General features: G+C 37.6%; 1 protein-coding gene across 11 annotated transcripts in view; it reads left to right on the top strand.

The window, feature by feature from the left end:
• Positions 1–27,495, top strand: part of GTDC1 (glycosyltransferase like domain containing 1) — a 379,830-nt gene that overhangs the window by 136,592 nt on the left and 215,743 nt on the right. The window contains exon 1 of one of the 11 annotated variants that reach the window (XM_082630940.1): positions 14,757–14,823. The exons of the other annotated variants lie outside the window; for them this stretch is intronic. Coding sequence (XP_082487066.1) covers positions 14,822–14,823 — 2 coding nt within the window. The 5' untranslated portion in view covers positions 14,757–14,821. Of the gene's footprint in view, positions 1–14,756; positions 14,824–27,495 lie in introns of those variants that run through there. 11 annotated transcript variants of the gene reach the window in all.

Below are 27,495 nucleotides of genomic sequence, written 5' to 3'. Positions count from 1 at the left end.
GGATATCTTAAAAGCAGCCAGATTAAAAAACCAACAATATCGAGTTACATCAGAAGAACAAAATTAAACACTATAGTAGATTTCTCATTGGGAACATCTCAAGGAGAAGACAGTGGAGCAACATCTTCAAAGCACTGAAAGAAAACCAGAAACAATCAAATGAGAATTCTATACCCAGTGAAAATATCTCTCAAAAATAAAGGTAAGGGCTTCCCTGGTGGCGCAGTGGTTGAGAGTCCGCCTGCCAATGCAGGGGACACGGGTTCGTGCCCTGGTCCGGGAAGATCCCACATGCCGCGGAGCGGCTGGGCCCGTGAGCCATGGCCACTGAGCCTGCGCGTCCGGAGCCTGTGCTCTGCAACGGGAGAGGCCACAACAGTGAGAGACCCGCGTACAGCCAAAAAAATAAATAAATAAATAAAAAATAAAGGTAACAGAGATGGTCAAAATAAAACAAGTCCTGGGGATATAATGTACAGCTTTGTGACTATAGTTAGTAATACCATATTATGTATTTGAAAGTTGCTAAGAGATTAGGTCTCAAAAGATCTTGTCATAAGAAGAAAAAAGAATTGTAATTAAGTGTGGTGATGGATGTTAACTAAACTTATTTTGTTTATTTATATATATTTTTTAATTTATTTATTTATTTTTGCTGTGTTGGGTCTTCATTTCTGTGCGAGGGCTTTCTCTAGTTGTGGCAAGCGGGGGCCACTCTTCATCGCGGTGCGCGGGCCTCTCACTATCTCGGCCTCTCTTGTTGCGGAGCACAGGCTCCAGACGCGCAGGCTCAGTAGTTGTGGCGCACAGGCCCAGCCGCTCCGCGGCATGTGGGATCCTCCCAGACCAGGGCTCGAACCCGTGTCCCCTGCATTAGCAGGCAGACTCTCAACCACTGCGCCACCAGGGAAGCCCCACTAAACTTATTTTGGTGATCATTTTGCAATCTGTCGAATCATTATATTGTATACCTGAAACTAATACATTTTTAAGAAATAAACAATAAACAACTAAAATATCCAAAAGTAAAATAAAGGGTTTTACCTGAAAGAGAGAAGAAAGAATTGAGAAGAGAAAAAGAAGCAAGTAAGAAACTTCATTTGGCGTCATTTGTCACATTAGATACCCCTCTTCCAGCACTACTGTCATTGAATTTGTGATTCCACCAGGGTCATAATCTTAGGTGAGAAGCATATATCTATCTATTATTTCCCCCAGATCTGGGGTGATGTGTGCCTATATTTGTGCATCCCTACTTTACTGGTAGGTGGTGGCAGTAAAGTCAAAATACATATCTTAGTTCTTTTTTTTTTTTCTTAGTTCTTTTTATCTTCCACTCTTTTCCTTCATAAGGTAACTTTTTAAAGAGGCAACGAGTTTTCTAATTTGAGTTTCCTACGAAGTCCTTTAACTAGACAATAACTTGAGTGTTTCATATTTAATTTAGAATAGTATGTTAAAATATTTAAACTATTTAAATAGTAATAATTTAAATTATTAAAATAAAATAATTTTAAATTGACTTTAAGTAATTTAAATTATTTAAAATAATATTTAGCATGATTTTCAAAATGCATGTATTTCTAAATACAACTATGTTTTATATCAAAAATATTTTAATTTTTTGACTGAGGGTCTCAACTCTAGTTTCCTTAAGTGCTAGTGGAAAAAAAATAGTACTTGTGCTTTTTTTCTGATAAGGTTTTTATAATCTTTAATTTTACACTGTGCATGTGAAAATACTTTGAAACCCCTGGGGACACATACAATTTTTAAGCTATATTTTTAGAATCATAATATCATAACTTTCTGTCAAAAATAGGTATAGTTCTGGTTTTCAAAATGCCTACTGTAATGAAGATACTATCTTTGGTATGCGGTCCTCTCACTGTTGTGGCCTCTCCCATTGAGGAGCACAGGCTCCAGACGCGCAGACTCAGCGGTCATGGCTCATGGGCCCAGCCGCTCCGCGGCATGTGGGATCTTCCCGGACCGGGGCATGAACCCGTGTCCCCTGCATCGGCAGGTGGACTCTCAACCACTGCGCCACCAGAGAATCCCTGAAGATACTATCTTGAAGCACATGCTTTTATATTAAGAAATTGCAAGTTTTTGGTATCTGTGATCTGGTTTTTGTTCCAGTCTAATGGCTCTATTCCCCAAATTATTTGGTCTCCCTCTTTATTAATTTTATTCCTGGATCAATTTGGGGCCAACTTTATCATGGTGAATTCCAATATTGCTCTAGTGGTTTGAGTATCTATGATTTCTACTATCTTGATGTATAGTACAGGAAACATTTTGTTAAAAGATATTTCACCCCAATACTGATATGTTCAGCACTGTTTTAATTGACTGCCTATAAACCTAAAGAATGTTATTGATTTACTGCCTAAAAAACAAAAACCAAAACAAACCCTTCAGTTTTTTGCATAATTGATACATAAAGATTTTCATTTGCAGTAATCAGAGTTTGGGCTGCATTATTTTGTGGATGGTAGGATTGAGAAGGTTAGAGATCTTTGTAAATGCTAGAAGCCTTTTAGTACTGTCATTAACCTGAAAGTCATGAAGCATTAAAAACAAGACACCTGGTCAACGCAGACCTCTGTACATAATATGTAGTGAAAAGTTTCAGAGATATGGAGTACAATTGGGAATTCAGAGCAGGAGGTCATTTGTTTTTGTGGAGGCATTGGTATCTGACTGTACTTTGAAGGTTGGGTAGGACTGGGATGGACATGGAAGAGCAGCCAGACATAATAATCATAGCTTAACACTTAGATAGCATTTACTACTTTCTGGACACTGTTCTACGTGCTCTCAGTGTATTAACACATTTCACAACTGTATTAATAATTAATAAGGTGATGATTATCTTCACTTTTGAGTTGAAGAAACTGAGACACAAATTCGTTAAGTGGCTCATTCCAGTTTTCATAGCTAGTAAATAGTGGTACTGCCATTGAAACTCAGCTTTTTGGCCTCCGAGTCTCTCTTAATCACTATGCTGTTCTGCTTCTAATTATTGTGATGTATTTTATGGGAAGAGCAGGATAGGAGAAGTTAAGGAAGATTGAAATCATGGAAGCTTTTGAAAGGGAGGCAGAGGCATTCATATCTTATCGATGTGAGTATAAAGTGGTTCAGTCTTTCTAGAAAAGAATTTTATAGTATTGGGTTGGCCAAAAAGTTCGTTTGGGGTTTTCCGGCTAAACTTTTTGGCCAACCCAATACTGTATTGTATCAAGAATTTCACTAAGTGAAGTAAGCCAGACAAAGATAAATATCATATGATATCGCTTGTAAGTGGACTCTTAAAAGAAAAAAAAAAGATATAAATGAACTTATTTCTAAAACAGAAAGAGACTCACAGACATAGAAAACAAACACTGTTACCAAAGGGAAAAGGGGGTTGGGGGGAGGGATAAATTAGGAGTTTGAGATTAATATATACACACTACTATATTATAAAGTAGATAACCAACAAGGATCTACTGCATAGCACAGGGAACTATACTCGATATTTTGTAATAAAAGGGAAAAGAATCTGAAAAGGAATATATCTATATATATATATCTCTATCTATCTATCTATCTATATCTCTATCTATCTATCTATCTATCTATCTATCTATATATCTGAATCCCTGTGCTGTACACCTGAAATTACCATGATATTGTAAATCAACTATACTTCAATAAAAAAAAATTGAAGTTATTGCCCTCTACATATTTGTCCTGAAGAATGTTGGGAGACAGTTCTCCATGGGTCTCTCACATTTCATATGGTTTGCAAGCAGAGACATTAAATGCCTTTTTGTCCTGGACTATCTTTTCAAGGAGGTTTGTAGCAAAATAGCATTGTAATATAGAGATAGTATTTCCCTTCTGATCAGATAGCTGGTTTATTTATTGTTCAAGTATAATAATATCTCCCTATAGAGCAAAGTTTGGGCAAGTTTCCTTGTAGCTCATTATGCAAGATTTGGGTTTCCTAAGCTCAGGGTTTCTTAGCTATGATGCAAACCCAGTGCCTATGCATCATCCGTGTAGGCCACTCCACATCACCCTGGTGGGCCTTGGGGGGCAAGGGAAACTGATGTGAGTGAGAAGCTCATGCTTGCTCACTGTTATCCCAAGTGATAAGTCCTTGTCTGACCCAGGGGTGTCATGCTTGCTGCCAGCATCCAGGAGACCGTGGTAGGCTAACTTGTTAACTTGCAAGTAGGGCAAAATCTCAGACCCTTCACTGTTTTTGACAAAAGGATGGTTAGAATTATCAACAAATAATTATGTATGATCATTGGAAAGTAATCCAACTGTCCAATAATAAGGAACAGTTTATTAAATTATAGTACATCCATATAGTGGAGTATTAATTCCATAATTGTTAAGTACTATTTTTTAAAGATTTAAAGACTTGGAGTATACTCATGAGAATGTTAAGTAAAAATTATATTATGAAAATGATCCGTATAGTACAATCTCAATTTTGTAAAATGTGTTTACGCATTTAGGAAAAAAACCCTGGGATAAAATGTGCAAAACATAAAACATTGTTAGATATAGGTTGTAGAAATTTAAGTGATGTTGTTTTCTTTTTCTATCTGTATATTTTCCAAATCATCCTATAATGACCATATATTACTTCTATAGTTAGGAAAAATATACATTATTATTGAAGTCAAACTGAGGGATTTGACATGGTATAATAGGCAGAGTAGATAGTGTATATATTCTTGAGAGGACAGTAATATGAGGATACATAAAACCCCTGCAATGAAAGGTCTGTTTTTCATTAAAATGCACGTGTACAATATAACTGAAAACTATTAAAGCAAAAGCAAAAATAAAAAATCCAAGTTATAGCAGGGATAGAGGAAACATGGATATGTTAGATATTCTAATTTAAGGAAACTTAATCCATTTGAACAAAAAACTAAGCTCATCAAAGCCTCTCGTTGTCTAATAAAAAGGAATTAAGTCAGTTAATCATAAGAAACAATATTTGCAAACTGAAGTGCTGAAAGATGAAATGATCTTATGTCTGACATTTGCTTTAAAATATTCCAGCAAAAAATAAATAAAAATAAAGTGAGAGGGAGAGTTGAACCAACCTTGGCAAAAATATTGATAGCTGTTGAAGTTGTGTGTTGGATACATGAGGCTTATTATGCTGTCTATTTTTGTATGTGCTTGAAAATTTGCATAATAAAAAATTAACAATATATCACTAATTTATGTAGTTTTAAAACAATATTCCTCAACCTTGGCTGCTCTCAGAATCCTTTAGGAACACTAAAAAGTACTGATGCCTGGATCCCACCTCCTCTGATTCTAATTTAGTAGGTATTGGGTGTGGCTTGGATATCAGGATTTTTTAAATCTCTCAGTTGATTCTAATGTGTAGCTCATGTTAAAACCCATAGTTCTAAGTGGACTCTGTTAAGTAGATCTTTATTATAAGGGACATTGAATGTAGTAATGGACAGTTTTTGCAGTATTTCTTTAAAAAATGTAGGTATGTTTTCTATTATGTTGGTTCATGGAACATCCCTCAGTAAAAAGTGAGAATAGGCTAATAATTTTTTCTTATAAAGATAGTCCTACTGAGTACCAGAATAAAATAGTGGAGGTACATAGCTTAACGGTTCTTTCACTTGATAAAATGATAAAGTTTCAGTGACTGTAAGGAATGAATAACTAACACTCCCTTTCAAATATTAGTTGAGTAAGAAGAGGCCTAACTGATATAGAAAGCATAGTTTTTTTTAAATTTTAGCATTTTATAACTTTCATAAAGTAATTCTTGTTCATTTTAGAAAACTAAAAAGAATATTTAGAGATACAGAAGAAAATAAGCATCCATAGTTCCATTATCCGTGGTAAATATTGATAATATTTTATAGCATTTGATTTCAAATTTATTTTAACTTTATATTTGAAATTGAAAAAATTCAAACATAAATGTAGGGATAGCAGTATCATAAATCTCTAAGTACCCATCACTAAGCTTCAATAATTATCAACTCATGATAAATCTTATCTCATCTGTGACCGTCTCCTACTTTATTCTCCCTTTCCCCACACTGGATTATTTTGAAGCAAATCTTGCATATTATATCATTTCATCTATAAATATTTTAGTATGTATTAGAGCAAATAATCTTCAGGTCATTAGCACATATCTGAGGTATTGGTATTCTGTGTTGACTGAAAGAAGATCCATATGCTATGGTTCCTAATTTTGTAGTTGCCAAAGATGGTGTTGTGTTATAAAAGTAAAAATCTGGCTTATATTTTTGAGCTGCAGAAGGATCTGCTGGCAGGGCTGAGACTTTTCTCAGAAAGTAACTCCATCAGTTTAAATGATGAAATAAGTAGTAGACTGAAATCCAAGAAACCCAGGGTTCTACCCATTAATCAGGCTTTAATTTAGAAGATTTTGAGGATTAGAATTACCTAATGTTTTGCTTTAAAATAACCTAAATTGGTCTCTTGGTCTCATTTTCTTTAGAGCCAGGTAGTTTTTCAAAGGGTTTGGCAGATTGAGTTAGTCACAGTGTGTTTTGGTAAAATTAACATGGAGGCAATATGTTAGAAAGGAGTTGAAGACAGGGAAATCACTTAAGAGGGTACTCAGTTTTTGTGGTCTGAGCTGATAAAAACCCAGTGTTGGAGGGTGGGAGAAGAGGCAAAATTTAGCATCTTTATTTATAGTAAAAATTAGCACAGCTTGGTGATACTTTGTTATAAGAGTTAGGAGTAGGGGAATAATCAAATATGCCTTCAGCCCTACCCTAGGGATCGAGCATAATTCTGTCCTCTTGGAAGAATGAGTAAAGTTGAGAAGCAAGAAATAATGGGGGGAAGAAAGGGATGAGTTAGCCCAATATTAGTATACTGAGTTGAAAGTAATAGCAAGTAGACATTTCTTGTGGGTCACTGGAAATAGAGGACTAGAGTTCAGTTGATCTGTGAAAGATGGGGATCTGCATTTGAAGATCATTCATGAAGCTATAAGGTTGATGGTGTTTTCATAGGGAATATTTGTTTAAAGAGGAGAGCATGTTCAATAGTTCTAATGGATGGGAATAGGAATAGTGATGAATTAATCTAGAATACATTAAATTAATCCTTATCGAACATCTATGTTATAGGAAAAGGGAAGAAGTACTTATTACTGCAGAGACTGGGAGACACAAAGGGAATGAATGCAATGCCAGAGATATGTACAAAGATTTATGAAAATAAAATCTTGGTAGAATGACTCAAAGTGCCCAGGGCAGGAGGCCTGAAGTTTAGGGGAGGATGTGTTTGATAGGAAAATAGGAGGCAATGGTTTTTCATGCACAGGCAGAGGCACAGACACGTGGGCTCAGGGCAGTGGTGAGGAGTCTGTTGTGGCCAAAGCACAGGCTACAGGGTGAAGAGAATGGCAGGGCACTTGGTTCTGATATGCAAGAACTAGGAAACCACTTGCGGGGTCTGAAGAAAATTAGAATCACTATTAAAATGGAAGTTAAGGGGCTTCCCTGGTGGTCCAGTGGTAAAGAATCCACTTTACAATGCAGGGGACGTGAGTTCGATCCCTGGTCAGGGAACTAAGATCCCACATGCTGCGGGACAGCTAAGCCCACATGCCACAAATACTGAGCTTGCGCCCCTCAACTAGGGAGCCCGTGTGCCATAAACTACAGAGCCCACGTGCTCTGGAACCTGCGCACCACAGCTACAGAGCCCACATGCCCTGGAGCCACAACTAGAGAGAGAAAACCTGCACGCCACAACTAGAGAGAAGCCTGTGTGGCGCAACGAAAAATCCTGCATGCCTCAACAAAGATCCTGCATACCACAACTAAGACCCGATGCAGCCAAAAATAAAATAAATAAATAAATAAATAAATAAATAATAATAATAATAAATAAATAAATAGAAGGTAAAATCATGTTTGACTTTAACATAAATGGATAGAAGAGGAAATAACAGAAAAATTATAGGTTTTTCTCTTCTGTTTATCAAGCAAATACTGTCATAATAAAGTGCTGTAGATTCACTTTTATTCATTTATATTCATTTTGTTCATATCAAAATTTTGATATATGATAATGTGACCAAAGCAAAGATTTAATATATATTTACATATACACACACGCACACGCACACACACACACCGATCAACATGTTAATTATTAACAACCAGGAACCAGGGGTACAGAGATGGGAGAATGAAATAAAGTCTCGCCTTCAAGATCTTGGTTGATTGGTCAAAGACAGATAATAAAAAAATATATATTCTTGTTTGGTAAATGCAAAGATATGGGAACACTCAAGAGGAGTACAAAATCCAAGTCAGGTGTTAGCAGAAGGATTTAGGAAGCCTTCTTGGAGGGATGATGACAGTTGATTCTTAGGTTATGCTAAAGAAGTAGCGGGTTAATTTGAGGAAGGGAACATGAGATAGTGGCATACCATGCAAATTGGGTCACAATAAGTAAAGACACAACCTGGTGTGTGTAAGGAACCATAGTCATTTCATTCTTCTTGAAGCTCTAGGTGTGAGATTGGGACAGGAAAGGAGCTTGTAGATCTAGGTGGAGATCAGTGCAGGTTGACATTTCACATAAGAATTTAAGGGACTTCAGTTTTATACAGGGGAGTGACTTGGCTGGATCTTGCATTCTCGATATATGGCTCTTGTAGCTAGGTGTAGGATGAACTTGGGAAGTCAGGCTTGGAAATAGGAATTAGGTAGATTTGGCAGTAGACAGGCTTCACTATGTAAAAGAATAAGGATGAAATTGAAGGTACAGATTTGAGAAATATTCAGGAAATAAAATGGACAGGATTCTTTAATAGGTTATTTATGGAAATTTAGGGGGAGTGAGTGAAAGGAAGGAATGACTCAGGTTTCTGGTGTGGTGGATGGTTGTGCCTTCGGCTATAACAATAAATACAACAAAAAGAACGTATTTATTGGATTAGATGATGAGTTCTGTTTTGGACCTTTTGAATTTTATGTGCCGATGGGCTTTCTGCACGAAGATTTCCAACAGATGGCTGAATATCTGAAGATTAGGTGAGAAGTCTGAGTTTGAAACCCAAGTCTGGGAGCCATGACCATGTACGTGACACTGAAACTGTAAGAATGGACATTCTCTTTAGTATCAGCATCATGTTCATAATCAATATGAATATACTAAGTGTATATTGAGCAAACAACCCAAGAACCAGGAGGTGGAAGAGCTCTACTTAACCTTGTTTAATTTGCTTAACTTTGAATTCACCTGAAACATCCTTTAAAAAATTGAACAGACATAAACAGCATCTTTTAAAAACTTTATTTTCCCCCCAGATTTTAATCCTGGCATCAAAGTAGCATATCAAAATATAATTTGAATTAACTTGATAGACCATTTAATTGGAGTTCTTAGAACTGGGTGTCTAGTGTATGCAGAACACTGAATTCATTGCAAAAGACTTCAAAGGCAAAGGCAGTCCATATAATGATTTTGGCAATAAAAAGAATTTAATTTTTCCTCTCTCAGCTCAAGTACAAGTCATCTCGGGAGAAAAGTTACTCCCAGATGAGTTTACAATCACCAACAATCCAAAATTTAACCAAATTGGATCATCACACACTGTATTTGGAAGGAAAACTGACGAAGTGTTCAGTAGATTCTAGGAAGTGTAGGACTTACTTAACTAGAGTGGCCCTGGAAAATGGTTATTGCCTAAAGATCAGGAGTAATTAAGTCTAATGCTATTCATTTGTAGGAGAGCTTTCCAATAATAATTTTGGTAAATGACATCTTATAAAAACAAAAAACAAGAGAGTATAAACTATAGAATGATGAATACAGAAACTGACCAATATTGCAGCATTTTGAACTTCAATTCATCATTTAATTGGAATTTCATTCCCAAAACAGAATTGACTAATAATAATGGTAAATAGTTTCCAGTACTTATGTAGTGCTTAGAGTGTGCCAATTGCTGGTCTAAGCACTTTACACGTATCCTCACACCACCCTGTAAGAAGAATCCTGTTATCAGCACCTTTAACACATGAGGAAACTGAGGCAAACAGAGGGCAAGCCAACTTGCCCGAGATCACATAGCTACTAGTTGGTGGAGCAGTTAGTCTGCCCTCAGAGTTACGGTAGACCCAGGTAGATTACCCTTAGATTCCATGGTAGACCAGGTAGACTGCCCTCATAGCCCATGGTAGGTGGATTCAGGTAGTCTGCCCTTAGATCCCATGGTAGACCCAGGTAGTCTACCTGAAGAGTCAGTGGTACACTCAGGTGGTCTGCTTTCAGAGTCCCTGCTTTTAACCACAATCCTAGTGTAAATGATAGTGAACGCAACTGGTAAACTGTATATGTATGCATTGTGGAGTTCTACAAAGTATGGAGATGACATGATTCTTGCCCCTTAAAAAATGCAGTCTCTGGCACTGTTTCCCCAATGATTTGCTTTGTAACACACCACAATGATGCTTTTGACTTAAATTTTCCCTACTGTTGTGTAAAGGTGATATTACACATATTCCTTATATTTAAAAAAAGAGAATTTTTAAAAATAAAAAACTTAAGTTATCTCTTTAGGTTAATTGTATCTTATAGTGATGTACAAATTAGGTGTAGAGATTACCAATTTTAGGAGATTTTAAAAAGACCTCAATGTGTAACAGCATAGGTATATACTTTGCTCTTTACCCAAGAAATGTAAATGGAAATTATTTTAATCAAATAATTCAAAAGGTACCAGGCATGCATGCTATTAAAAGTTTTATTATTAATACTTTTCATTTTTTAAGTATAAAAGTAATATATAATCACATGATAGAACATTTGGAGATAAAAATATGAAAATCCATAAACCCAGCAGCTCTTATACCTTAGAGTCTTATTTCCTTAGAGTCTTTCCCTGTGTATCTAGTCTTACATTATTGTAATAATAGCATATTTATTATTTTGTGCTTTAGGAAGTTTTAATTTTACTCTTTAATATTATTGAAGATCCTTTTTTTGGGGTAAAAATAGTGTACTAATTTGTCTTTTGGATATTCTGGGGTTGCTTTGTAGTCTATACCAAGTTCACATAATATAATTCAGAAACATTTTTGTGTTATTGTCCTCACCCATATCTCTGTTCCAAGCCTTGGCTTTCCTCAGCCACGTCCACTGATGCCCCCTACCTGCAGGCTGAATCTTGCATGGTACCTGAGCCATTCTTACCTGAGTCAGCAGATACATCTTTAGCTTCAGACCCACTGATGTGACTTGGAGTTAGTTCTATCCATCCCAGACCTTGGATTCATTTGCACAGCTGTTTATATTCCTGCTTTCTCTCAGCTGACCCTCCACCCCGCAAATCCCTCTACTGCTGGTTGCCGTGGGATCAGCCCTGGGCCCTCACTTCATTGCTTTCCCTTCACCTCTCCTCATCCTTCAATTGCGTGTTTTAGATGACTTGGCTGGGCTTCCTCTCTGTAGTAACCCCCTTCTCTCCAGATACTCTCCTTCATCCTGTAGGCTCCTTCTGGGCCTTTGTGACCCCTTTCTTACTTCCTGCCACTTTCATCCCCTACCTATTCCCAGTCAGACTTTGTGTCTGACACCTGTACAAGATTTTCCAGCGTTGCCTCCTGAATTCTGATTGAGACTTCTCCTTGGAATCTTTATTCTTCCACTTTATTCATTGAATTCAACTTATGTCTTGCCCAAGTATGCCCTTTGGACCAAGTTCCTCTGACTGGCCCACCATCTTCTTGGATGCCAGGTGCTACAGCTGGTTCCCTTGCTCTTGGCATGTGCTCTGTCCTGGGACCAGGCCTCTGCCTGTCTCTCCTCTCTTTCCATGTTGGTCTCTGTTGCAGAGGCCTGAGACCACCCAGGACAATGTCAGCATGGTTTCCCCAAAGACAAATTACTGTATAAAATCAAGAGAGTAAAAGAAGAATTTTAATGCATGTGGGAAAAAAAATTATTTGCTGATTTTTGTTAAATCTCTTCAGATCCTTTTCCAGCTGAATTGTTTATCCCTCGAAGCAAAAAGGAACAACTGTCTATGTCATGTCCAGACATCTTTGTACTGTGTAGGCTCTAGATGCATTGCATGTTGTGTCTAGATTTAACATGACTATAACACATGAAATAAAAGAATCCATCAATACAGACTAAATTAAATTGGAGTCACATAAAGAGAATCTATGGTGAGCTGTCTTTGAGTTGCCTCGTTTATTCTTATTGATGAATTTTCATAACTTACTCCTTGAATAAATTATCCAAGAATCAGTGTGTGATTTCTTTATATATTACTTCATATTTGTGTAAAGATACTGCCATAATAAAATCTTATAATGATTACTGTTTTTACTATTTGGATGGGCTGGATGTTTTTTATAATGATTAGTGTTTTTGCTCTCCAATTGGACTGAATTTTTCATTTACAATTTATATAAAAATGGAACAACATTGCAAGTCTGCTGTTAAAAAAGGTACAATAATTGTTTCATTTTTTTTCAAGTCTAGGGACAGTTAGATCTTTTCCTTCTTTGTCATACATATAATTGGCCATATCAGTAACATGATTACAATATGCAACTCCTTTCCTCCAAGATAACACATTTGGGTATTCTCTTCTTTAATTTCAATCTCCTGATATTTTGCCATTCTTATCCTGACTTATATGTGGAATCATGTGGCATGGCCAGTTACAAGATGCAGCAGGTGGGCAGGTTCTGCAGCAGGTTACTGGAGCAAGGCAGTTACAGGCAGTTGACTCTATGAAGTGTGCCATTTCCATGGTATAAGATTGTGATGTCCAAGTGATCTGATGATGTCGCTCATAATCAAAGAAAGCTGTTGCCCATGGAGAAATCTCTGAAAGAAGTAATGAAGGATCTCAGCTAATGGAAGAACAAGGCAATGGAGAGTCTAGTTAAGAATCAAGTCTAGACAGGCTGGTTCTTGATACCAGTTTGATCTTTTCAGACTAAGTGTTCCCTGTAGTTCTTCCATACCACACTCAGAGGTCCTAAATTATATCACCCTTATGGCTAAGAGGATTTCCAGTAGTTTCTCTAGGTTGCATGGGTTTGTCTTAGGGGGTATACGTGCTATATACATGCAAAGAAGGGTTGTGAAAGATAGGGAAAAGAGTTCAAGTTAAGTGATGTTCCAGACCATCCATTCCTGCTTTACTCAACAGTATTTTTATGTATATTACATATCATAGTTTTGTGTAGGAATTCCTTTGAGAAAAGTGGTTGCTTTAAAAAAGTTTGGGAACTACTCCTTGCATCTAGCACAGATAGAAAGACCCTGTTTAGTGCTGTCTCCTCTTTAGCTGTTGGTGTGATAGAGGTTTATTGAGTACCTGTTGAGCGCCAGGCCCTGGAACCCTTTACCAGGCATCCCGGTCATGTCTTAGGCTCCTGAACAATTGCTGCTCTGTAATCTTAGCTTTTTCCTGTGGTTCTGCACCCAACTCGTTTATCTTTTATCTCTACATTTTTTTGATGATCTTATTTATAATTTCAAAATAACTTCCATACTGAAGATTCCAAAATCTGTGTCTCCAGCCTGACTTTGCCACTTTGTACCTGTGTGAGGTTTAGAAGTCATCCTTGCTGAGCCTCAGTTTTCTTATTTGTACAACAAAATGCCCTTAACCTTCCCAACCCTATAAGGATAAAAAGAGTGAAGGCACACGTTTGTAAATTGCACAGGTGTAAAGAATAGTATCGTTTATCTTGCTGTAATCAGTATCTTCAGGATCATATTTCTAACTTCTGTGTTTTTTTTGCAGGAATGCTTGTTTGTATGGAACCTGATACCTTAAACTTAAGATTTACTAATAGTACTCAGTCATTCATTTTCCTTACATCAGACATAACCCTTGAGTTTGTATTTTATGAATGGCACAATCTTTCCAACAGTCACTATATCTCAAAATCTTGAAAGCAGCTTTTAATCCCTTCTCCTTTTAGGCCTTACTGTTATCACATTTCTTCAGGCCTTCATTGCAACTTGTCTGGGTTATTATAATAATCTTATAACTGGTCCCCTGCCTTCAGTCTTTACTTCTCCTACTATGTCCTCTATCCTGTTGCTGTAGTGTTTATATTTGTTTGTTTTTTGTTTTTGTTTTATTTTTATTTTTTGCTTTTTGTTTCTCATCTCCTAAAAATATAGCCTTCTTGCACATGAACTTCAGTCTCCCCCCACCCCTCCACCTGTACATTGCAGTTAAGACTCGTCAGCCTTGCCTTCAAGGTCCTCTACAATATATATTTAATCTGCATTTGCAGTTTTTCCTTTTGTAGCTCCTCCATGAGCCTCTCTTCAGCCAAACTCTTTGTTCTCCAACAGAGTATTGACCACTTTTGCCTCTGGATCTTTCCACAGGCTCCTCTATCTGTCTGGAATGTCTTCACTTTGTTGTAAAACTACTGATTCTGTGAGGCCAGTTGAAAAATACCACCTCCATGAAAGTATTTGTAACTTTTCCCTGAACAAATGTGATTTTGACTCTTCTCTCCTGAACCCACTACGTATGTCACTGTTCTTTAATTCATTTCCTAGGTTGTATAATACTTCAGTATTATGTAAAATAATTACTTTGTTCTTAGGCTTAACTTAATCATTGTGTATCTGTTTCTTTGTGAACCATATTTTGAATCAACCTCAGGCTCATGGTCAAAAAGTGGTTGGTGACTGTAATATATAATTTCATCTTATAGGTTATGTTCTGCCATGTTACACATGCAAGAAGGAAAAGTGGCTTCCACCAGCTTCACTCTTGAAAATGTGAGGGGCCATTTTAATACTATTTTTTTCTTGATAAGATGCAGCAATATGTAGTGAGAGAATTATTTCAGGCATTGGTATTTATAGCCATGTTGAAATATAATTGAATGAAAGTACCTTCTAATTAGAAACTAACATTTTATAGAAAAAGTAAATTAACTCACTTTTGGAGAGATGTCTTGCCTGTTCTTGTCTTTGATTAATCTTCAGAGGGACATTTCTTTTTGTTTGTAGTTTGTATATCCCTATTTTAAGGTCTTATGCTATGCATCAAATCCTTTTTGTATTATTACAAATCAACCAATCTTTTACTACTTTACTGTTGTCAACCATTCAGTCTTTATTGTTTTTTTAAATGCCAGAAAATAAAATGCAGAAACCCCACCTTATATTAATGTAATTTTATGGTTAAGATTTTACATTCACAAAAGTCCAGAAATTCAAAGTTATAGCTCCCAAAAGAATCCTAATTCAGTCACATTGCATAAACTGATATTAAGGCTGAAATGTGTCATCATTACAGTAATGCAAAATACTCATATATGCATGAGGACACAGTTATGGTTGCTGAGGGAACCATAATTTTGGATTTTCTGACTTTTTTTGCACATACAGTTTCAACCATAATGTTGCTAATGCATTTATTTTCATTGACTCTGAAGTAATATATTTGTTGCTATGTTTATCTTAAAAATAAGTTTTCATGGACTCCATTTTTTCTTCTGTATATCTATAAACCTATACTTATAGATACCTGATGTCCCTACAAAGAAAACTATCTAAGAAATATTTCTATATAAAAATAGTTTTTTGCTGCATGTATACTCATATCCTTCCTGCCTTTCTCTCACACACACATACACACACAGCCTCACACACTTATGTTACATTCTGGCACATTATAGAAGCAGGTAGCATATCCACTACCTGCTGTTGAAAGTGTTGACGATACTGAATTATTTATTCCATCTTCTACACTATCCAAAATCATTTTGGGTACTTTGACACATTTTGGTCTCTTCCATATGGATACTTCATGGTGGCAGAGTTGCCAGATGCTCAGGTTTTGTGACAGTCTTAGTTTTTCAAGGACTGTTGGAATATTCTTGGGAGAATCTCTCGCCTTGTTACTGATTCCTATGGAGTGGTAAAATACTAACATTTCTTTGAAAGTGTTTTTCAAGGCAAGGAGTTATTACAAAAAGTTAGTAGAGTGTCCCATCTGAGAGTATTTCACTTTGGGGACTTAGCAATGGAGCAGTTTGTCATGAAATTTATTTGCAGTGAGTTGGCATCACCCTGACAGTAATCTTAACAGTATATATGAATTTGGGGATTAAAACAAAGTTATTTAAAATATCAGATTTTAACTCTCATACAACTTCAGCCCATTGTTTATATCTCAGTTGCCAAAATGCAAAGATGAATAGCAGGATGTCAAGTCTAGCTTATCTTTTTATCCCTTATCTACTATATGATAAACATGTAAATATATACATATATATATAAAATATACTGAATATTTGCTTAATTGAATAGAATGTGGATATTTATGGTCCCGGGTAATCCCGAGAATGTGGGATTTATGGTCCCTTTTTCTCTGCAGTATTAATAGAAACACACAATCTCCCCCCTTTCCAAGCCCTGCCCTTAATACATACTGAACTGGAAATTCTCCTTATCTTTAATATCCATCTCAAGCGTTTTCTCCTAAAGCCTTTCTGGCTTTTCCATACCAAGTCTGAGGTTCCCTGCTTGCCTCTCTCATGGCTTCTGTGTATTTCCTGACATTCCCAGACCACTGTTATGCACGAGTAGAGGAAAGGGAAGAAAGGACTAACTCAGAAGGGATGCTTCCACACTGTGCCTTAGGTATAAATGTCTTGTATGGCAGAGAGAGGCTTTAGATGACTTTCTGTGACCTATGGCATGTGAGCTTCAGTCGTAGGCAGTGGAAAATTCAGATAACATTGAGACTCAGATGGATATCTGTAATGAGCCTCTAGTGCATATTTATATGCACGTTCAAGTACTTTTGTCTATATTGTGTGGAGAGAAGGGGCGAAACATGGTCAAATAAAGTTTTTCTAGCTGTTTTTTTTCCTCAGTGAATGGGTCCCCTCCGCCATTTAAATGGAGAGTATTTTCATTTCAGTGTCTAACTTGAAACCGCTCCCACTATTGGAATTAGAAGACAGGCTCACTAGCAGCACCTGTGTCTTCCTTTCTATTACTGAGTACCTTGGACCCAGCTTTGCCTCTTAACTGGCTAACCCAGGGCAGGTGACCTCATTTTGTGCTTCTCAGTCACCTGTTAAGGAAGTGTGACCTTGGGAATTCCTCCAGCTGTAGTATTTGATCTCACGTACACTGTAATATAGTAGGTGAGACCAAGAGATGCATCTCAGAAAGTTACTGTGTCAAGTAGATTGTGTTGAATGACCTCAATACTTCATTTTTAGATAATCTTAACAGTATTGTTTATATAGCATTTTCTACTTTTCATCTGTTTGTTTTCCCCCTGTACCTATGTATATATTATTTACTTAAAAAAAAAAAAAAGAGGGCAGGGACTTCCCTGGTGGTCCAGCGGTTAAGACTCTGTGCTCCCAATGCAGGGGACCTGGGTCCAATCCGTGGTCAGGGAACTAGATCCCACGTGCATGCCGCAGCTAAAGATCCCACAGGCCGCAACTAAGACCTGGAGCAGCCAAATAAAAAAAATAATAAAAAAAAAAAGAGGGCAATTATTTAAGCTATGGTCAAGGGAAGCATATTGAAAAATTTTTTATTTGTGAAATTTAGCATGCATGTAGAAAAATTTATAATTTTCATTTTACTCTATTAAAATAGGAAGTTTTGATCTTTCAAAAAAACTAGCTTTCAGGTGTTTCCCCTTTTGTGCTATATATTGGGAAACATAATCTTAGAATTTTCACCTTTTTGTCTTGATGAGAAAGAAACTCAGGATTAGCAAACTAATGTTTATAAAACGTCTCATCTTTAAAATAAAAGTATGAAAGGCCGGGACGCAGTCTGGGGACTCTCACCTTCAAATTCTTTTTCTATTGCAGATGTACTACATTAGTTAACGTTTCACTCTCCTAAACACTTTTTGAGTGCCTACTGTGTACGGTGCACTCTGCTGGCTTTGACTTTTGTAATTAATTACCTAGTGACACATTTACAATTAAAGTGATGGGTAAAATAACAAAACATTGGTGATAATAAATAAATTATCTGTGGGGTGGTATTTCTTCAAATGGCATATTAAGCACCAAATTCAGGGAAGCTTTCAAAGAACTGTCTTGGACTTGCCAAAACAAACATAGGAGAAGTAATCAAAACACAGGAATAATCTCTATGAGAAGCATAACAACAAAATGACACAAATCAAATGATAGAACAACTCACTAGAATATAGGACTCTGGGAAGCAAATTTAAAACAAATACTCATAAGCATGGAAAAATTTAGCTTTTTATGACTGATTATAGAAAGGCTGAATATTTAGGAAGCATTTTCTTTTGTGCTTGTTAATTTTAGCAGTAAATGTAATTCAGTAAAAATAGCAGGTTAACATATTTTTCCTTGTTAGCTTATTAGTTATTTGGACACAAAACACCTTTCTCTCTATGGTTATCAGGAATAGTTTGGTTCAGGGGGCCCTAACCCCTGGAACTGGGCCTCACAGTGGGAGGTGAGGGGCAGATGAACAAGCAAAGCTTCATCTGTATTTACGGCCGCTCCCCATCACTCGCATTACCACCTGAGCTAAGCTCTGCCTCCTATCAGATCAGCGGTGGCATTAGATTCTCATAGGAGCGCGAACCCTACTGTGAACTGCGCATGCGAGAGATCTAGGTTGCACGCTCCTTATGAGAATCTAATGCCTGATGATCTGATGTGGAGCTGAGGTGCTGATGCTAGCACTGGGGAGGGGCTGCAAATACAGATTATCATTAGCAGAGAGGTTTCACTGCACAGAGACCATAATAAATCAGTTGGTTGCAGAATCATATCAAAACCCTATCATTGAGTAGCAAGGGACGATTAAGCTGCATCTGGTGGCAGCTTTATAGTGGCAAGTGAGCTGATGTACTTCAATTGTACAGCTGCATCTGGTGGCAGGCTCTAAGTCAGAATCCGACACTTATTTTAGTCCTCGTGTGGCCCACCCATTATTTCATTTACCACTTCCATCCACGCTGCTTTCCCGCACTGTGCACTTGTCTCAGTCACGGTTTTGGTAAGCCCACAAGGTAACCCTAGCCAAATTAGTAAAAAACAAATGTCACTGGAGAGCTTATTTGAAAAGGGGAAAGACCCAGTGATGAGACAGCAGAAGGCTCTAAGACTGCCAACGGAAAGAAAGCTGCATTTAAAAGAAAATACCAAGAGACATACTTAAATTACAGGTTCATTGCAACAGGTGATTCACATTCTCCAAGCCCGCTTTGTATAATATGTGGTGACTAGCTCTCCAACAAAGCCATGAAACCTTCAAAACTGCTTTGCCACGTGGAGACCAAGCACCCTGAATTAAAGGACAAGCCTTTGGAGTTTTTCCAAAAGAAAACAAAGTGAATACGAAGAACAGAAGCAATTATTGAAGGCCACCACTTCATCAAATGTGTCTGCACTGAGAGCATCATTCTTAGTGGCTAACCTCATGGCTAAAGCTAGGAAGCCCTTTACTGTTGGTGCAGAGTTGATCCTGCCTGCTGCTAAGGACACTGTCGTGAACTTTTAGCAGAGGCTGGCACGTGTTCCTCTTTCGGCTAGCACCATAACTAGACAAATTGATGAAATAGCAGAGGATATTGAGGCACAGTTGTTAGGCTTAATGAGTCACCGTGATACGCGGTCCAGGTTGACGAGTCTACCGATGTTGACAATGGGGCAGCGGTGCTTGTTTTTTTTTTTTGGCAGTACGCGAGCCTCTCACTGTTGTGGCCTCTCCCGTTGCGGAGCACAGGCTCCGGACGCTCAGGCTCAGCGGCCATGGCTCACGGGCCCAGCCGCTCCGTGGCACGCGGGATCCTCCCGCACTGGGGCACGAACCTGTGTCCCCTGCATCGGCAGGTGGACTCTCAACTACTGCGCCACCAGGGAAGCCCCCAGCAGTGCTTGTTTTTGTGCATTATGTTTTTTTTCAGGAGGATGTGCATGAGGATATGTTATGTGCACTTTTGTTGCCAACCAACACCACAGCTGCAGAACTATTCAAGTCTTTGAATGATTACATATCAGGAAAAGTGAATTGGTCATTTTGTATCAGTACATGCACAGACGGAGCAGCTGCCATGACTGGATGGCTTTCTGATTTCACTACTCGGTTCAAAGAGGTCGCTTCCAAATGTGAGTCTATACACTGTGTCATCCACAGAGAAATGCTGGCTAGCCTAAAAATGTCACCTGAACTTAACAGCGTTTTGCAGGATGTGATGAAAATTATCAGCCACATTAAAGTACATGCCCTTAGCTCACGTCTGTTTGTGCAGCTCTGTAGGAGATGGACGCAGAGCACACACGTCTTCTCTTACACACAGAAGTGAGATGGCTTTCTAAAGGTAGATCACTGGCCAGAGTTTTTGAGTTACGAAAGCCACTCCAGAGATTTCTTTTAGAAAAACAGTCACCACTGGCAGCACATTTCAGTGACACAGAATGGGTCTCAAAACTTGCTTACTTGTGTGACATATTCAACCTGCTCAATGAACTCACTCTGTCACTTCAGGGGAGAATGCCAGCTGTGTTCAAGTCGGCAGATAAAGTGGCTGCATTCAAAGCCAAACTGGAATCATGGGGGTGACGAGTGAACATTGGGATTTTTGACATGTTTCAAACATTAGCAGAGATTTTGAAAGAGACTGAGCTAGGGCCCTCTTTCTCCCAGCTGGTGCATGGTCACCTATCTCAGCTTTCAAAAGAGTTTGAGCATTACTTCCCAACCACAATAGACCCCCAAACTGGGAAGGAATGGATCCACGACCCATTTGTGAATAAGCCAGGTGAATCAACTTTGTCTGTGCTAGACGAGGATCAACTGCTTGAGACTGCAAATGACGGTGGCCTTAAAGTGTGTTTGAGACAACTTCAAATCTCCATACGTTCTGGATTAAAGTCAAGGTGGAATATCCTGAGATTGCTACAAAAGCACTGAAAAGCCTGCTTCCATTTCCAACATCCTATCTTTGTGAAGCAGGGTGTTCTGCAGTGATAGTGACCAAAACAAGATCACGGGGTAGACTGGACATAAGCAACACACTTTGGGTGTCACTGTCTCCCATTGCCCCCAGACGGGACCATCTAGTTGCAGGAAAACAAACTCGGGGCTCCCACTGATTCTGCATTATGGTGAGTTGTACAATTATTTCATTATATATTACGATGTAATAATGATAGAAATAAAGTGCACAATAAATGTAATGCACTTGAATCATCCTGAAACCATCCCCCCGCCGCCACCCCAGTCCGTGGAAAAATTGTGTTCCATGAAACTGGTCCCTGGTGCCAAAAAGGTCGATGACCACTGCTTTAGTTGACATGCCAGGTAGCAGATATTATTATTGTTGTCATCGTTGTTGTGATTATTTTAACTATTCCTGTGCCTTAATATTCAAGCCTAAATGATGATAATATCTAAAAGCAACTCCGGGCTTGCCTGTGGTTTGTTTCTTAGGCTTGTGCCTGAACTGAGCTTTATGTATCTATTCAAACAGTAGCTTCTGGCTTGACAGGTCAGTGTGTCCTTAGATGTATGTAATCTTTGACAACACTGGTGGGGTTGAATTGGAGTAACAAAGGACTTATACCCATTACCTTGGGTCTTTATTCTCCCAACTTTATGATATTTAGAAATGAACTCCAGGGACTCAGGAGTGGCATGAACTAAAGATCAAAGAACATTCCAATATAAAATGATATGCTGCTGTTAAGGAATAGTCTTCTACAATAGATTAATCATGAGGGGAATTATAAATATTTCACATACTAATTATATTAGTTTATGGAGATAAAACACCATATGAAGTGTTCCCAGCGCACTCAGCAAGTTAGATGCGCTTTGCATGTTAATTGACTTACTTCATCAAGGCTGACAATCATGAATCCCTGAAGATGACAGGAATTATTATCATGATACTGAACATTCCTGATCTTTATACCAGGTTGACACCTACCTTTCCCCAGGAGTTCCTTTTCTTTGGATGGTATCTTCAGTTCTTGATATTTTAGCATGGTGAAGTAGAGAACAGTGCCTGACGTATTATTAAGGACGCTAAGGCAAAAGTAATGGGCTCCATAAAAAATGACATCAAATAAAACTTCCTAGAATTGTACTGGATGCTGAAGTAAGAAAAGTGCTTTCTTTGGGGGGCATGGGATGCTTCCCAACTTGTTTTTTAATGGTAGAAGTAACTATCATATTGAACACTTTAAAAATAGAGAATCAACCAGCTTGATTTTCTCAGTATCACTGAGGTAATGAATGAATGATTGATTGATTGATTCAGTCATTTATTTGGAAACATTTATTGAGCACCTGAGATAAGACAATGAACAAGGAAGATATAGGGCTTGCTATAAAAGAACTTAAGATCCAGAGTGGTAACTGCCATGTTAGGGAAACTATAGGATACCAAAGAAAAGAACAGCAGATCCAATCTATCTCATCGAAGAGTATATACTCTAATGGGAGGAAACAAGGCCTACAGTTATCTCACTCCTCATCTCTGGAAAGAGATGGTGTTCACCAAATCTCCGTATCAGGAATTCACTGACCATCTTGTAAAGACCCACACCAGAGTTTCCGTGCAGAGGACCCAGGCTCCAGCTGTAGCTACCACATAGTTTTCTATGAGAAAAATAAAGTGAATGAAGCTAGTTTTAAAAAAAATGAAATGAAATATGGTGGAAACAAGTAGCACAGTATGTAAAATTATGTAACAAACCAGACCCACATTTTTTTTTTTTTTTTTTTTTTTTTTTTTTTGCGGTACACGGGCCTCTCACCGCCGTGGCCTCTCCTGTTGCGGAGCACAGGCTCCGGACGCACAGGCTCAGCGGCCATGGCTCACGGGCCCAGCCGCTCCGCGGCATGTGGGATCCTCCCGGACCGGGGCACGAACCCATGTCCCCCGCATCGGCAGGCAGACTCTCAACCACTGCGCCACCAGGGAAGCCCGAGACCCACATTTTTAACAGACATGTTTGGTGACCAAGCCCTTTAGTTTAATTAAATCTCCAATGAAGTTTCTTTCATTGGTCTATTATATATTATCTTTAGTTATCTACTGGACACTCCATTTATATTCAACATTTGTAAAATCTGTCTCTGTATTTCTCCTCTACTCCAACTGCTGATTTGTTTTCTCCTCTTGTGTTAAGGAATATTACTACTACTCATCTGATTACACAAGCTAGAAACCTTTGAGTCACCCTTAGCCTCTCCCTCCCAGTCATCATCATTTCTATTTCCTTTGTTGCTCTTAATATCAGCCATTTCTCTCTATGCCCCCCGCCCTGACCACCTCCTCATTATTTCAGTCAGCTGACTCCTTCCTGTTATTTAGGGTGTTGCTTAGATTGCATTTCTTTAGGAGGTCCTGCATTGATGGTCATCACCTTTCTGCAATTTGTCTAACTGTAATCTCCCAGTAAATATGTGATGAATGAAGGGATGAAATAAAACTGCTCAGGTTAGTACAGTTCTTCTTTGTACCATTTATATTCTTTTATTTCTCAAACATAGACTATAATAAAAAGTACAGTTAGCAGGAAACAGTGAGTCACATTCTAATCTTAGATGGTTCAAAATCAGTGTGGAGTAACTGACAAAGCAGAGACTTTGTGGCCACATCAACTTGGATTTGAAACTCATCTCCGCCTCTTAGTAACTGCTATTGTCTTAGCACTTCACCAAACCTCTTGTAATACTTTAATTTCTTAATTGGTAAAATGGGGATAATAGGACATATCTTTTAGGATGATGATTAAATAAGATACACTTTAAAAACGTTGCATAATACATGGGTCCCTGTCTTCCTTTAGAATATTACAGAGACTTAAGTATCTCATTATCAAAAAAAGTGACGATGGAGAGCCATGGTTTTAAGTGAATTGGTTTTATCTATATTTGGTTATGTATAGAACAACTTCCCTTATTTTGAGAGTGGTAGTGATGGTGGTACTTTATTTGATTCCTTTTCCTCTCATTTTACTACCACTTTTCTTAGCCACTGAACATTTATAACTCAGTTAATTAAGGATAGTAAGAAGAAATAGAGCCTTTCCAGTATGATAATAAATGTACAGTGGATCCCCATATAGCTAACAGATAAAGTATGAACTTCTCATCCTGCATTCGGGTACCTCTAGGTCTGGTGGAAGATCACCTTTTCAGTCTTACTTCCTTTTATTCAAACCCTAAACTTTAGCCAACTGTCCTTCCTCTCTGACTTATTTAAATAGCACTGATCCTTCTAGACCCAAAACCTCAGGACCCAGGCCTTCCCTGCTACCCTCAATAAACTTGAGACTTACTGGTTTTCTGCTGCCCTTAGTTTTCTCTTCTTCCTCTGAACGGATAGGGCTTAGTGCCTCTGCCTTCATTCATAATCAGCCTTGCACTGCTTTGTTACATTTCTTGTGCAGGACAGAGCTATTACTTATCCTTTTTATTGCTATTTAATGTTTCCTCTACTTATGGCTTGTTTTGCCAATTATATTGTCAGCTCTTTTGGCACAGGGGTGATATACTTCTTAGCTTGTCAAGTCAGGAGACTTGATAATATTCGGATTTGTTGGCTTATTGATAGATGGCGTAAAACAGATATATCTATAAACGTTCTGAATGGCTCATGGTACCTTGTGTCTTACAAGAATACTCTTAACAGATGCTAGTTCCAAAATATATAAAAAATGTTTCTGTACACAGTAAAAATTTCAGTTTATTTATGATTTTTTTCAATAATAGGACCCATCCTCCCTTCCTTTTCTTCCTTTCTTGTTACAAACATAATTACTAAGTATCTTTTATGGATTAGATACTATGTCAGATACCAAGAGTTAAAACACTTGAGAGCTTGCTTGAGTAATTTAAGAGATACCCAAATTTAAGTGGCCCTGGTAGCTAAGAAAGCACCACAGGTATTATGTAATTTGTCTCCTTAAGCATCTGTAAGGCAGGTCAGAATGTTGATGACTGTAGAGTGGATAGATGTTAAGAAACCAGTTGGAGATTTTGCTCAATGGCAGGTCCTACCTACAGACCTCAATTCCCTGCCTTCTGGACAAGTGTTCTTTACATTGTGCTCTCCTAGCCATCATGATAAGCACAGGAAAGGAACATTACATGGTGGAAAAACTGACCTATTAATTGATGCTACATCATGGGACAGCTATTGGGAAGCTGGATACTGTGTTAGCCTGTAAATTACCCCCCACAAGAACCTAGGAAATTAAATGACTCCATTTCTTTTTCCTTTAAATATGCTTCCATCTTGAATTTTTAATTGTTTTAGCAAATGGAAACATTTGGTTATGCACGTTCTTCAAGGTTTTTGAAAATCCATAGCATTTAAATGTGCAATAGAAATGTTCTAATTAAGATAAAGTAGCTGACAACTAAAGCATAGTTAAAATGAAATTTTGTATATCAATGATTAATGAATGTTAGAACTTTCTACACAGGTTTTTATAAATTTTAAAAATATATTTAAGCCGAAGACTTCTGAAATGTTTGGGAGTAATTTTCACGTATGCCTGTATGTATCATTGAGCTCCTGTTACATTGAAACACTATCAACACACTTTGGAAGTGATACAGCAGAGGAAAGGATAGCACTCCTCTTGCACTTCTCACATCCAGTTCATCAGCAAACCTGGACAGCACCATCAGCAAAAACCCAGTCAGACCGCTTCTCAGCACCATCAGCGCTATCATTTTAGTCCAAGAGACTGACATTTCTTTTCTCTTCCCTACTCTTCTCCCTTCTTGCAAAGTGATTCCTTACAGTCTGTTTTCCATACAGCAGTCAGAGTAAAGTTCTCTGATATTAAAAAAATAATAAAACATCTCATGAAATACATAAACAGATACAATAGAAATACAAGAGATTATACAAGAAGAAATTTAAACTTTATAGATTTAAATAAATGTAAAAATCATGAATCTAAAAATTTACCAATCAAATCTTACCACCCAAAGTCAGTATTTTTTTTTCCAGAAGTGTTCCTCCTGTTCCTACATATAAAAAATGAGAGAGAAGTAACAAAATAAATAAATAAATAAATAAAAATTTAAAAATCATGTTTGGGTCAATGATAGTATGACATCGTATCATGAAATCTGTTAAAATATATGTTTCAGAAATAATTTTTAACATAGTAAAACATGTATTAAAAGCAAAAAAAATTAAAATTGCAATAGTTTATACATATTGCAAAGTGAAAGAATAAAGGTAAATTCACCCAATATGCACTTATTATTTTGTCATTTCCCGAGTTAAAATCCTTCATTCTCTTTCCATTGCTCTTACGATAAAATTAAAAATTATTTTCATGTCTCACAAAGGCCCATAGACTTCCTCAGCATCTTCTCTGGCCATTCATTGAATTAATTGCCCCAGCTTCCTTGGTCCTTATTCAGTTCCTCAGCCTGCCAATTTTCTTCTTGCCTGAGCTACTTTGTTTTATATTTTAGGTCCATTATTTAGCCTAGTACCTTGCAAATAATAGATGCTCAATGTATACTGACTAAATGAGCACCAGAATGCAAATAGTGGCCATCTCTTTTGGGGTGGTTGTGCATGATAATTAATTTATAATTTTTGTACTTAAAACATTTTCTGTAATGAACATGTTTTCTAATTATCAGAAGGAAAAAAATGGCATTCTGGCATTCTAGAATTGGAGACCCTGGTAGGTGAAATTCAGCAAATCAGGAGGAACTTAGAAATTAGATTATCACAAGTAGATCAAGGGTCTGTACAAGAAAATCACTTCAGTGAGGAATTGCATTCAGGTAGGATGGGTGGAGTGTTGGGTTAAGAGAAGCTGGTCCATCCAGAGTTGTGCTTTCCCATTAATTTATGGCTATTTAATTTAAACTTAAATCAAATTGCATTTAAAATTTAGTTCCTCAGTTACACTAACTATACTACAAGTGCTTGATAGCCATAAGTAGCTAGTTGCTGCTGTACTGGACAGTACAGATATAGAACATTTCCTTCATTGCAGAAAATATTGTATCACAGAAAGTACAGGATCTAGAATCCTGGGAGTAGATATCAAGGAACAGGAACTCAAGATAGGCAACAAAAGAATGAAGAAAGACTAAGGGAGTGAGGCTGGGCAACGTGTCTCTAGACAAGGAATTTAAGTATTGAGCAAGGTGACACAGCTGGAAGATGGCATTCACTCTTCTGTCAAAGGCTTGTTGAAAGTCCTGCAGGGAATTATTTAAGTATAAATAACAACCCAAATTGGTATCTGTGTTAAATTGTGTTCTGTATCCCATTATGTGATAAATGGTTTCGGAAGGTTGGGGGCTATTGAAAAAACTTCATGGGTCAAGAGTGAGATAATTAGTCCATGAAGGATTTTCTCCTAGATTTTATTTGGTGGTGGTTGGAATATTGAATGCCTGTCCTCTGTTTCTCAGTTCACT

The sequence above is a fragment of the Mesoplodon mirus genome (genome assembly GCF_964341445.2).
Source record: "Mesoplodon mirus genome assembly, chromosome: 8".
Lineage (NCBI taxonomy): Eukaryota > Metazoa > Chordata > Mammalia > Artiodactyla > Ziphiidae > Mesoplodon > Mesoplodon mirus.
Note: the sequence above shows the minus strand (reverse complement) of the source record. Positions and strands in the feature narration are given on the sequence as shown.